The sequence below is a fragment of the Balaenoptera acutorostrata genome, chromosome 8, assembly GCF_949987535.1.
Source record: "Balaenoptera acutorostrata chromosome 8, mBalAcu1.1, whole genome shotgun sequence".
Taxonomy (NCBI): domain Eukaryota; kingdom Metazoa; phylum Chordata; class Mammalia; order Artiodactyla; family Balaenopteridae; genus Balaenoptera; species Balaenoptera acutorostrata.
In genome coordinates, this window is record NC_080071.1 from 99,527,705 (window position 1) to 99,539,902 (window position 12,198).

Consider the following 12,198-nt stretch of genomic DNA (forward strand, 5'->3'; position numbering starts at 1 on the left):
GACGTGGGGTATATCTTTTGGTGAGTTCCAATGTCTTCTTGTCAATGACTGTCCAGCAGCTAGTTGTGATTCTGGTGTTCTCACAAGAGGGAGTGAGAGCACGTCCTTCTACTCTGCCATCTTGGTTCCTCCTATGATTCCATTTCTATGAAATATCTTCTCACAGTTCTGGAGACAGGAAGTCCAAGATGCCTGGGCAGCAGGTTTGGTCTCTGGTGAGAGCTCTTGCCTTGGATTGCAGATGGCCATTTTCTCTGTGCATGTCACCCATATCTTCTTTTCTATACAAGTGAGGAAAGACAGTCTCTTCAATAAATGGTCCTGGGGAAAGTGGACAGCTACAAGTAAAAAAATGAAATTAGAACATTCTTTAATGTCATACACAAAAATAAACTCAAAATGGATTAAAGACCTAAATGTAAGACCAGATACTATAAAACTCTTAGAGGAAAACACAGGCAGAACACTCTTTGACATAAATTGCAGAAATACCTTTTTCAAGCCTTCTCCTAAAGTAATGGAAATAGAAAAAGAAGTAAATGGGAACTAATTAAACTCAAAAGCTTTTGCACAGCAAAAGGAAACCATAATCAAAATGAAAAGACAACACACAGAATGGGAGAAAAATGTATGCAAAAAATGTGACCAACAAGGGATTAGTCTCCAAAATTTACAAAAAGCTCATGTGGCTCAGTATCAAATGAACAAACAACCCAATCAAAAAATGGGCAGAAGAACTAAATAGACATCCCTCCAAAGAAGACATACAGATGGCCAAGAAGCACATGAAAAGATTCTTTTTATTTATTTATTTATTTATTTATTTATTTATTTATTTATTTATTTATTTATTTATTTTTGGCTGTGTTGGGTCTTTGTTTCTGCGCAAGGGCTTTCTCTAGTTGTGGCAAGCAGGGGCCACTCTTCATCGCGGTGCATGGGCCTCTCACTATCGCAGCCTCTCTTGTTGTGGAGCACAGGCTCCAGATGTGCAGGCTCAGTAGTTGTGGCTCACGGGCCTAGTTGCTCCGTGGCATGTGGGATCCTCCCAGACCAGGGCTCGAACCCGTGTCCCCTGCATTGGCAGGCAGATTCTCAACCACTGCACCACCAGGGAAGCCCATGAAAAAATTCTTAACATTGCTAATTATTGGAGAAATGCAAATCAAAACTACAATGAGATATTACCTCACACCTGTCAGAATGGCCATCATCAAAAAGTCTACAAACAATAAAGACTGGAGAGGGTGTGGAGAAAAGGGAACCCTCCTACACTGTTGGTGGGAATGTAAATTGATACAGCTACTATGGATAACAGCATGGATGTTCCTTAATAATCTAAAAATGAGCTACCATATTCTTTAGCAACCCCACTCCTGGGTATATATACAGAGAAAAACATGGTTTGAAAGGATACATGCACCCCAATGTTCATTGCCATGCTATTTACAAGAGCCAAGACATGGATGCAACCTAAATGTTCATCAACAGGTGAATGGATAAAGAAGATGTGATACATATATACAATGAAATATTACCCACCCATAAAAAAGAACAAAAAATGCCATTTGCAGCAACATGGAGGGACCTAGCAATTGTCATACTGAATGAAGTTAAGTCAGATAGAGAAAGACAAATATCATATGATATTGCTCATATGTGGAATCTAAAAAAAAATGGTACAAATGAAGTTATTTACAAAGCAGAGTCACAGATGTAGAAAACAAACTTATGGTTACCAGGGAGTAAGGTGGGGAGGAGGGATAAATTGGGAGATTGGGATTGACATGTACACACTACTATATATAGAAATATAACTAATAAGGACCTACTGAATAGCACAGGGAACTCTACTCAATACTCTGTAACGGCCTAAATAGGAAAGGAATCTTTAAAAAAGAGTGGACATATGTATATGTATAACAGATTCACTTTGCTGTACATCTGAAACTCACACAACATTGTAAATCAACTGTATGCCAATACAAATTTTAAAATAAATAAATAAATAAATAAAAATTTCTGTCACGTATCCTTCCTTGAGTGAAGACCCAAGGCCCATCATTGATTAAATAGGAAAATACTTTGAGAAATAGAATTCAAATCCAGTCAAGATAAAGAAAACCAAGATAAAGAAAACCTTAAAGATAGTTGCCCAAATTTAACAGACAATATCATATTTCTTTCACAAAATGTCTATGATTCATTTTAGTCAATCATATATTATACAAATATCATGTAATCATTAAATCCACAACATAGCATCGATATTTCAATTGCACATACATATTGAATAATAGAATGAGAGGGTATGAGATAATATGTAGGGAACAATAAAAAAGGACAGAGTCTTAGAGAAGAACCATTAACAGCTATTGTGTGTACAGTTATAGATGGAAAGAAAAATAGCAATAGTGTGTTACCAAAAAATAAAAAATAAATAAAAATAAAACAAACAGTAAACACTCAGAGGGCAGAATTTTATAGAGAACTGAGTGAAAAGTATAAAATTTCAGAGAATTTTAGTTCAGATGAGGTTAAACATCAAACATTTGAAGACTATCTCTGCCAGAGAAGTAAGTGGTATTATTGGGGAGCTTGAGTGCATTGGGTTGAAAAATGGAATGTGAAGGACTCCTCTTTCTGAAGAAATATCAAGGAAGTAATGCGGACAGATTCAGACAGGTAACCAAATATAGTGGGTAATAATGGATCGCTACAATTAAGATTAAAATATAGTTCCTTAAATGCAGATAAGAAATTGGTATTTGGGGAGTGCATTTATTTTCCAAATGACAACTTCATGGATTACAAGTGTGAATTTAAGGTGTGACTTTTTACCAGAGATTGGATTGTGGCAATTGGATTAAGTAGGTTTCAAAAGGTTTGACTTCAATCATTGGCATCAGGGTGTGTTTTCAACTCTGCCAAAATCTAATCACGTGCACCTATACCTTTTCTAAGGTTTGATAACACTATCACTTAGAGGAAATGGGCGTGGTCTTTGGAGAATATATAAAACATCCAGCAAAGAGCCAAGCTCATTCTTCCCCAGAACCCAGAACTGTTGTGTTTGCAGTTGGCTGGGCTGTGGAGACTTTTGAAAGTTACTGCCACCAGGACGTGAGCACCTAATCCCTGAACTGGATTTTTAACAGAGTTATTTACTGAACAAGAGTGGAACAGTTCATTAACTATACCCAAAGGTGAGTTCTGATCAAGGTACAATGAATTTCTGCTATGTTCACTTAAAAATGAGACTTTAATGGTAATCGTGGACATGAAAACTAAGTTGTTGTTTTTTCTATCAGAAATATGTATATCGAGCATTTATTCCATGTGTGATTTGTAGACAAGTAACTTATTTTACCTACACTATGTTAATTAACCTCATTATAAAATAGAAAATTAGTTAATATTTTTGAGAGGATTAAAATAGTTAATCCATATAAAAGGAGTTAATCCAATGCCTAGAAATAGTATCGTTTAATATTAAAATGATCATTTATGTTATCAATCTAGAAATGATTATATTCATAATGAATTCTTATACAGGTTCTAACCCACTCTACACAGGGCTTATCTATATTTTCTCACTGTTCATCAAACTATCTCCTCATTTGACCCATGTTTGAGTCAATGACTTTATGTTCCACACCAGTGGTCCCGAAATTTTGGCACCAGGGACTGGTTTCGTGGAAGACGTTTTCCACGGACGTGGTGGGGGATGGTTCAGGCGGTAATGTGAGCGGCAGATGAAGCTTCGCTCGCTCACCCGCCGCTCACCTCTTGCTGTGCGGCCCGGTTCCTAACAGGTCCCGGACTGGGGATTGGGGACCCCTGTTCTATACCACTGAAAATTGTGTGGTCATCGATCAGAAGTCCATAACTTCCCTGTCAAGAATTTTTACTTATAAATAGATCTGTGCACCATCACTTCACTGCTCATGATTTTTCAAAAGGTATCTTAAAGCTGATGTTATAGTTGTTCAGTTAAGCGATTGTTTACTTTCTGTCTCTTTTTGACCAGAACAAAATTCTCAGCCTTGGAAAGAAGTAGCCTCCTTCATTCAACTTCTTATAGGCGGGGAAGATAACAGCAATCATATATAGGTAAACCAAATATTTAGTCACAATATATGATAACTGAAAGTATATCTTCTTTAATTTGAATAACCAGTTTAATACGACATGATGGTAATAAAGTGAGGAACTTACTAAAAAACAATTTTTGGGCTGATACTGTTTTTCCAAATGATTTTCACATCCATTGATGATTCTGGTCTGAATATATTAATTCTGATGGTTGTGAAATGACTTTTCTATTTCCTTGATTCCTGTTACATTTATTGATTGGCAGTCTCAGAGTTGGTTAATTTATTGCCTCGATGATATTGTCCAAAACCATGTCTTCCATTTCTCTGTTGCCTCAGGTTGTATGCTTTGGTTGCTAGGCAAATGCATTTTGTGGTCACAAAAATACAGCCCCATGCATCACCTTCAAACACTGTCCAGATGAACCTAAAACAGTTGACTCTTCCTTATGTTTCTTTGCATGAGCAAAAAAAATATTGGCAAAACCCTCCTAATAATATTTTCTTCAAATTTCATTGGCCTAATAGGGTCAAATGACCATATAACCTATCACTGGAAGAAGGATAATGGTGGTTGTTCTAGGTGAAATACTATTTGGCAGGGGATTGTGCTGGAATTGTATTAGAGAGCTGAAATCCTGATGGAAAAGCTGTGTTTGACACATCAATATGCTGTCTGAATAAAATGAGGACACTCTGTTACTCAGCATCCTCTTTCTGTTATATGCAATACATATATGTTACATGCAATACAGCTATATACACTACCTTATTGGTATGAGTCGGAAGTAAATAATTCTTATACCCCTTGGTATTGTTAATGGCTTTGAAAAGGTACTTCTTTTAAGGCTCATGACAACATAATGTTCCCTTTCTTTACTTGTCTCTCCTCAGAAACATGGGTTCCATCAGCTTCTGGAATGAATTCACCTGTCTCCTATGTGCAAAGTATTTCATAGACCCAGTCACTCTAATCTGTCAGCACAGCTTTTGCATGCCGTGTCTCCATCTCTGCTGGGAGGAAGCCAAACATCCTCCTCGCTGCCCTGTGTGCAGGGAACCATCCCATCACGTGAACTTGAAAACCAATATCGTTTTGAAGACAAGGGTATTCCTTGCCAGACGGACAGGACCCTATGACTTATTAAGCTGTGCAGAAGAGATATGTGAGATACACATGAAAACAAAAAACTTCTTTTGTGAGGTCACCAAAAATGTGCTTTGTTTACCTTGCTGTAAGTCTGAGGAGCATGGGGCTCACAGACATTGTTCCATTGAGTGGATGGCTGAGAAATACCGGGTAAGCAATGGCTGAGAGAGAAGTTTGAACCTGGGGGGCTCTTTACCTGAGAGAGAATGCAAAAGAAAGTGAAGTTAATTATTCTTCATTCATGTAAAATATAAAGCAGATACTAACTAGTATTATGTGCCAGGTCCTAAGATAAACTATTGAAGAAAATATGTTCTCAATCTTAAGTGCTTAAATTTTTTACTTTTTAAAATCTTAAAACCTGAGTTCTTGGTTATAATGAGGTTGATCATGTTTGGAACTGTGATTAGTCAGTGTAAAACCAAGATGGACAAATCTGTTAATTTCAGTGGTTATTGGTCACTATAACCATGATTTCAACAAACCTAATCTCATAGAGTCTATTTAGAAACATTGTCCTTTAGCTAAAATAATAGAATAGTAAGAGACAAGAACTATCAGCAGGACAACTAAAATCTGACACAGGATTTACATAATGAAAATTGGTTAGGTGAAATAAAGTTTGGGGGCAAGTTTCCTCTATGGAGAAACACCCTTTCCAACTACCGGCCTATTCTGTGGTTATAAATGTCCTACATATTAGATAATTGGGCTTAACAGTGAAAATAAATTCTCCCTTTGTCTTCTTGAGTGATCACTTATAAGATATTCCCTGCCATTCTTCATCCATTAGGATCTGAAATTTTCAATATCAGCTTCTCTGATACTCACACTGTTGGTTCTTTTGCAGCAAAAGCTTCTGAAGCAAATGAGGTCTATGTGGCAAAAGATACAAGAAAATAAAAGAAATCTAAAGAGAGAAGTCAGCAAACTCAGGACATGGGAGGTAAGTAAGAAATTCTGTTTCATTCAGCACCAGTTTGGGACACTTGGTGGTTATTCAATAAGATCTTGAACTAACAATCATAATATTTATGTTTCTCTATGGGTGACTATCCAATAGCAAAAGGCTTTCATCTACTCATGTAGAAAGAAGTATGTCCCCTTATAGGATTTCTTTCTAAAATCAAAATATCGAAGTAAAAGATCTTATTTCCTGGGCAACACCATAACACACCAACATATACAGAAAAATCACAATCAACAAGGTATTCTATAATTAGTGAATGAGATAAACTCAGGGTTTCTCAGAAGGAAAATCTTTGAAAATTCAGGGAGACCTTCTCGGACTATTTGGTTGATAAAGAACAATTTGAAGTAGGAAATTCATGGGGATGACAGGCATGTAAATGTGTGCAAGCTGAAGACTAGAAACTAGAGGATCATGTGGATATTGAGATTCTACAAAGTTCATATTGGTTGATACCTATACTATTAGAGAGGCAGTGCTGAGATATGGCTGGAAATGGAGGATAGGTCAGTTCAAAATGTGACCTAAATGCATGGCTGAGAAATTTGGATCTACCATTTGTTGATTCAAAAATATGAATTGAGCACCACTAATAGGAGTGGTGAAATAACAGTACATATAGATTCTCAAGGAAGTAATGATTTCATGATGGAAACATATAAACAAGCAATATTAAAATATACTTCTCACCATTACAAAGGAAATTTAAATGGGGCTCTGTGTATGACAAGGAGATATAGGAAAATTAACTCAATTATTTAAAGGTGATATACTTAAGGTTATCACTTACAATATTTTCCCTTTGAAATGTTGAGTGCTGTGTCATAATAACTCTTCTAAGTCACTGTAGAAATAGACAAAAAGAACAGCTTTCCTTGTACTCAAGGAACTAATGGAGTAGTGGAGAGAGCCAATTAACAATTCAAAATATAACCTTTATGGCTTGATCCTTTGTGCTAAGTGTTTTTGAGAAAAATTTAGCAGTAAAGGTAAATAGGAATAGTAATTTTGATAAAATTAAATTTTACATATGATCACAAAAAAGTTACAATGGAAGATCACATTTGGGCTGACACTTGTGTGAGGTGTCTAGGCGGGTGGCTATTTGGGGAAAGAGCTTTTTAGGAAGAGATAACTAAACTCAACACATCTTAGACTTAACCTATCCTTTTCTCATAGCACACTTGCCTTTATTTCTCCATTGTGTAAGCTAGATATGAAGGAGAATGAGAAAGAGTAGTGAAATTGGAAGTCCGACCTTAAAGTTGGAGAATCCTTAAAAGAATGTACAGGAATAAATTGGCCACAGATAATGGGAAACTGTAGGACTCAAGAGATATCTTTTATGGTAGAGAAATGTGAGAAAATAGGATTGATTTGATTGTAATGTTAAGAGGATAAAATTTAAAAACTGAGAACCAGTTTCTTCTCTGAAGTTGAAATATCACTGAGGATGGAAACAAAGGAAGAAATGCTGCTTTGGGTTAAGAAAATTTTTGTTTGAGAAATGTTGCACTTTGAGTTTTGGGGAGATATCCTCACAAAAATAGGTCGTAGGGAATCGAATGAATGAGGTTGGAGCTTACTTGAAAGATTTCGTCTGGACAGGGACATTTCACAAAATTGTCTCTATTTTCTAGGCATTAGATGGATACCACAGGAGAGTTTTAAGAATGAAAAGAATAAAATTTTTACATGAAAAGATAACTGGAGGCATCTCTGTGTTAATGGGTCCAGCAGGGAAAGAGGAGCTGGTCAATGTAAATTGATGGAGGGACACACACAGAGAGGGATTTTTTTGAAGCCCAAGGTTTATAGATTTTATAGAAGGAAAGATTGGTGTTAATAGGAAGAAGTTCTTAGTAACATGCATAGGAAGAATTATGTGGATTCAGCAAAGGAGGTTCTTGGTGATATGATGAATGTGGTTTCAAACAGGAGCTGGGAATTGAAGAGAGTTCATTGTTTTGATGGAAGATTGAGTTTCATTAATGTGTACAGTGAATGTACACCTGTGATCAAAAAATTTGCTTTCTTGGAGGTAAAAATGACAGCACAAGAACCAAATGAAGACGTTGGGTCAATGGTCCATGTTTTGTTTTGCTTAAAACAATGTGAGTCAAATATTTTTAAAAGTTGAGGGGAAAGAAGGAAAAGAGAAAGTCAAAAAAAAACAAAAAACAAAAAACAAAAAAGAGAGAGAGAGAAGATGGGAATTAGGACCAGAAGGTGGTTGTCTGTGGACCAGCATCTCTAAGGGTAGGGTGGAGGTCAGCTAAGAAGTGGAGTGTATAGCCTCAGGCAGGAGGAGTCAAGCTGCATCCATGCACACAAGGTTCTGGTCTGCATGCAGTTTGTGGACCTGGATGTTAATACTTTAGAAAGGTCTTATCTAACTGTATGAAGTAATATTTGCTATTATTTCCTAAAAGCAGAGGAAATATCTGAGGTTAAGAGACTAAATTGATTTAGTCATTAGAGTACTGTGTGTATTATATAACACAATTATTAAATCACAAGTACCTGTTTTTAAGAAAGTGTGCATACTTGAGGCAAAGTGTTTAGAATCAAGATACTGACTTCAGGTTCAATGAAATTAAAAAGTGAGTTGAACAAATAAAAAAGGAGTCCCAAAAAAGCTGTTCTTAATGAAAGTACCAAATTTCTAACTATGAGAAGACAAATTGTTGATAATTGAGAGGAATGAAATCTGCTAAAATATATGACCTAATTAATTCATTGCCACTCTAGGGTTATGTGACACTGTGTAGGAATATGATCCGGCCTGAATACTGGAAGGTTTGTCCCTTTGTCTACCATGAAGAGAAACGTTATTTAGGGAAAATAGAAGAGGAAAGCGATGAGATTTTTCAGCAACTCAAAGGAACTCAACACAATATGTACCTAAAGGGGAAACTCTTAAGTCAGATATATGAGGAACTCAAGGAATTGTGCCATAAACCAGACATGGAGCTGCTCCAGGTAAGGACTGAGGACTGGAGATTCATGGTGTTGCTTGGATAATATCCACCTTTCCTTAGCCTTCCATCATGTGCTTTCTTATCATGTTTTCTGATGCTGTGATCATATGCTGTCCAGGTAATGCTAATGACCAAAGGCCATTCTTGCCATACACAAGAATAACAAAGCTTTGTGGAAAGGTAAGTAAAAGAAATCCTAGAGTCATTCTTTTTCAATTCTCCTAACAGACATTCAATTACTGAACAACTGCAACAGAGAAGCTTGTTGGAAGATATATGAATTTATATCTGGACCCGGCAATAATGAAAAATTTGAGAATCTTGACAACTCATTTCCCCTTCCTGTTTCTTTGCCCATGATACAATTTGCTGAAATTTGGGTTCACCCACCCTAGGGAATAAGAAACTACGTCTTCGCTTTGAATCTTGTGAAGTGTACTAAGACTATCTTTTCTGTTTCCCTCTTTACAGCATTATGACAACATGTTGAAAAGGTAAGTTTGCCCTCCTTTTCAAGTTTTAAGAACTGTAACTGTGATCAGCCATTTGATGCTGAAATAGGAGCATAGGTTATCATGACACTATAACTCCTTTCCTAAAGTATTTATGTTTCCCTTTCTCCAAAGGTAGAAAGAGTGTCCTTGGTTGTTTTGCCTAAGTTGGAGCTGGGTAGAGGGTTTATTTACAAGGTTCTGTGCAAAGGTTACATGAAGACAACTACCGTTTTTGTAGAAATATAAAAACACAGGGGGAATGTGCCCAAAGCCAGGACAGGATTATGTGCAAAAAATAAGGGTTTCAGAGAAACCTAATGTAGAAGCAAGGAGAGAATGTGCTTAAAGAGGTTCATCAGGGTATTGGCTTTCCACGTGTAGCACAAGGCAACTTCAAATGGAAAGGCTGTACAATACACTTGGTGAAACCGGGTCCTAGGAAGCAAAATTGCTGCCCTAGCTAAGCTCCTCAACCACTAGTTTGTTTATACAGACACTGAGCATTTCAGTGGTAACTAGTGTGGATTAAAATTCATAGTGCCTTTCTTGAATGTCCACAATTTTGAGCCATGTTGCATAGCTCTGTGATTTGCTGAGAGGACCCCGTCATAATTAATTTAAATTGGATCCTAGGATTGCAGTCTTAGCAGATGGGATAGGATTTTCTTTGATTTTCATAAAACAAATTGTCATTTGCTGCATTCCCTAGTTTGGGGATTTACTTTCATGGCCCCTGAACCTAATTATTGGGATTTAAATAAAGTGTCTTCAGAGGCATGTAGATATAATCATTGTGATGAAAACTGTGAGCTCAAAAGAGCAACCACATGTTGTTCCTTGCAGGAGTGAGTCAGCACAGCTGCACATGCCCCAGCCTGTAGTCCCACAGCTCAGTTCATGGCACATTCCTGGACTGGTAGACTGGCTCAACCAATTCCAAGGTAACAGGTAGACCTCTGTTGGTAGAGTTGTACATTCCCCTTTGTTAGTGTCCTGTGGGTGACCTTCCCCATTTCTCAATCTGTGGATTCTTTGCTGGGAACTTTTATAACCAAATTTACCCTTATAAAAGAATAACATATATGGAAAAAAATACTAATTGGTATCTGGAAAATAAAACCATTTATGATGGGTTGTAGTAAGCTATCTGGAGGGTAAAAAATAGGAAAGGATAATTGATGGCCTGAAGTAGGCTGAGGTATGGTGTTGACTGTTCACATGAAACATGTAACTCTGCATGTACATTCAGTGCTTTCCAAGTCTTAGGAAAGTGAGGTTATCATTGGTTGTGAGATGCTTAGAGAGTTTTAACTTGGTTTATAAAACTGTTTGTAATAAATACAAAAGATATTTTATTCACATCACACAAAAATACTGTATGATCAAGTTTATTACAAACATAATATGAAAATTTATGCACATTGGCAAAGTAAACTGATAATTTGTTTCATTAAATTTGTCCCATTTTTTCAAGGTATGCTGGCCAACAATTCTCACAAAAAAACCACTTCAAAAAATATGAATTTTTCTTTCATTTTATGTTAACTTTGCATGCTTTAGTGAAAACTCCTTATGTCAGGAAAAAGTGCTCACTCTGTAGGAGTTATCATTACTATTAATTTTATTATTATACATTTTCTAGGAGATGGGCAAGCTACTTTTGTTTCTGACAGTAAATTTTTAGTTAATTGCAAATTTCAAATATTCCAGGTAAAATAATGGCTAAACTTTAGCAATATGTCATATATATTTATTTTTAAATTATGATTTCTTCCATTTTTGTCTAGCTAAAATCTTATTATGAAGACAGACCAGTAGACCTTGGACTGCAAAAGATTTCTAAAGCTCTCTTCTGTCTTGCCACCTATTTCTAATAATAAGCTAGGAAACCCAGACACTATATAAAGCTCTTGTCCATCAGGAATTTATAACAGTCTGTTAATATAATTTTTTTCCTTCTTCCTGCAGTGTACATTGCCTTGGATAATGAAATAGTCACTGGTCATGTCCCTGTGTTTGAAGATCTGAGACGTCTGCTGGCTGGTCCTGATCATCCTGGTGTCGACAACACTCCACCAAGATCTAAATATCTTCTTGCCTGGGGAGCTGTGTCATTCACTTCCGGTCAACATTACTGGGAGGTGGATGTGGCGGGCTGTTGCAGCTGGGCAATTGGATTTTGTAATGATTCTTGGGCAAGAAAGAATGACATGGTACTTGACTCGGAGGGAATTTTTCTACTTCTTTGTATCAAAGAGAACAACCAGTGCAGTCTCTTTACCTCCTCCCCACTATCACCTCAATATGTCAAAAGGCCTCTAGGCCGGGTGGGGTTGCTCCTGGATTATGATGGTGGTTTCCTGAGCTTTTTCAATGTGGCCAATAGTTCCCTCATTTGTCGTTTCCTCTCCTGCTCCTTCTCTTCTCCTCTCAGACCTTTTCTTTGCTCTGGACATCCCTGATCAGGGACAGGTCAAAAATCTGACCACAGGTGTCAGGAATATCAATA

The 12,198-nt window shown here is 36.8% G+C and overlaps 1 protein-coding gene across 1 annotated transcript; it reads left to right on the forward strand.

Moving 5' to 3' along the window:
- Positions 1–3,071: 3,071 nt before the first annotated feature.
- On the forward strand, positions 3,072–12,198 carry LOC130708743 (tripartite motif-containing protein 43-like). The gene is made up of 8 exons (XM_057551812.1): positions 3,072–3,206; positions 4,031–4,113; positions 4,989–5,394; positions 6,095–6,190; positions 8,966–9,196; positions 9,667–9,689; positions 10,533–10,630; positions 11,658–12,198. Exons 3-8 carry the CDS (start codon positions 4,993–4,995, stop codon positions 12,149–12,151), a joined length of 1,344 nt encoding a protein of 447 aa, XP_057407795.1. The 5' UTR covers positions 3,072–3,206; positions 4,031–4,113; positions 4,989–4,992; the 3' UTR covers positions 12,152–12,198.

What these genes read in the sequence shown, in the direction of transcription:
- LOC130708743 (XM_057551812.1), top strand. Translation starts at nt 4,993, where the DNA reads ATGGGTTCCATCAGCTTCTGGAATGAATTCACCTGTCTCCTATGTGCA. An exon ending in GGATGGCTGAGAAATACCGG is followed by an intron (nt 5,395 to 6,094) that starts GTAAGCAATGGC and finishes GTTCTTTTGCAG; the next exon opens with CAAAAGCTTCTGAAGCAAAT. An exon ending in CAGACATGGAGCTGCTCCAG is followed by an intron (nt 9,197 to 9,666) that starts GTAAGGACTGAG and finishes CCCTCTTTACAG; the next exon opens with CATTATGACAACATGTTGAA.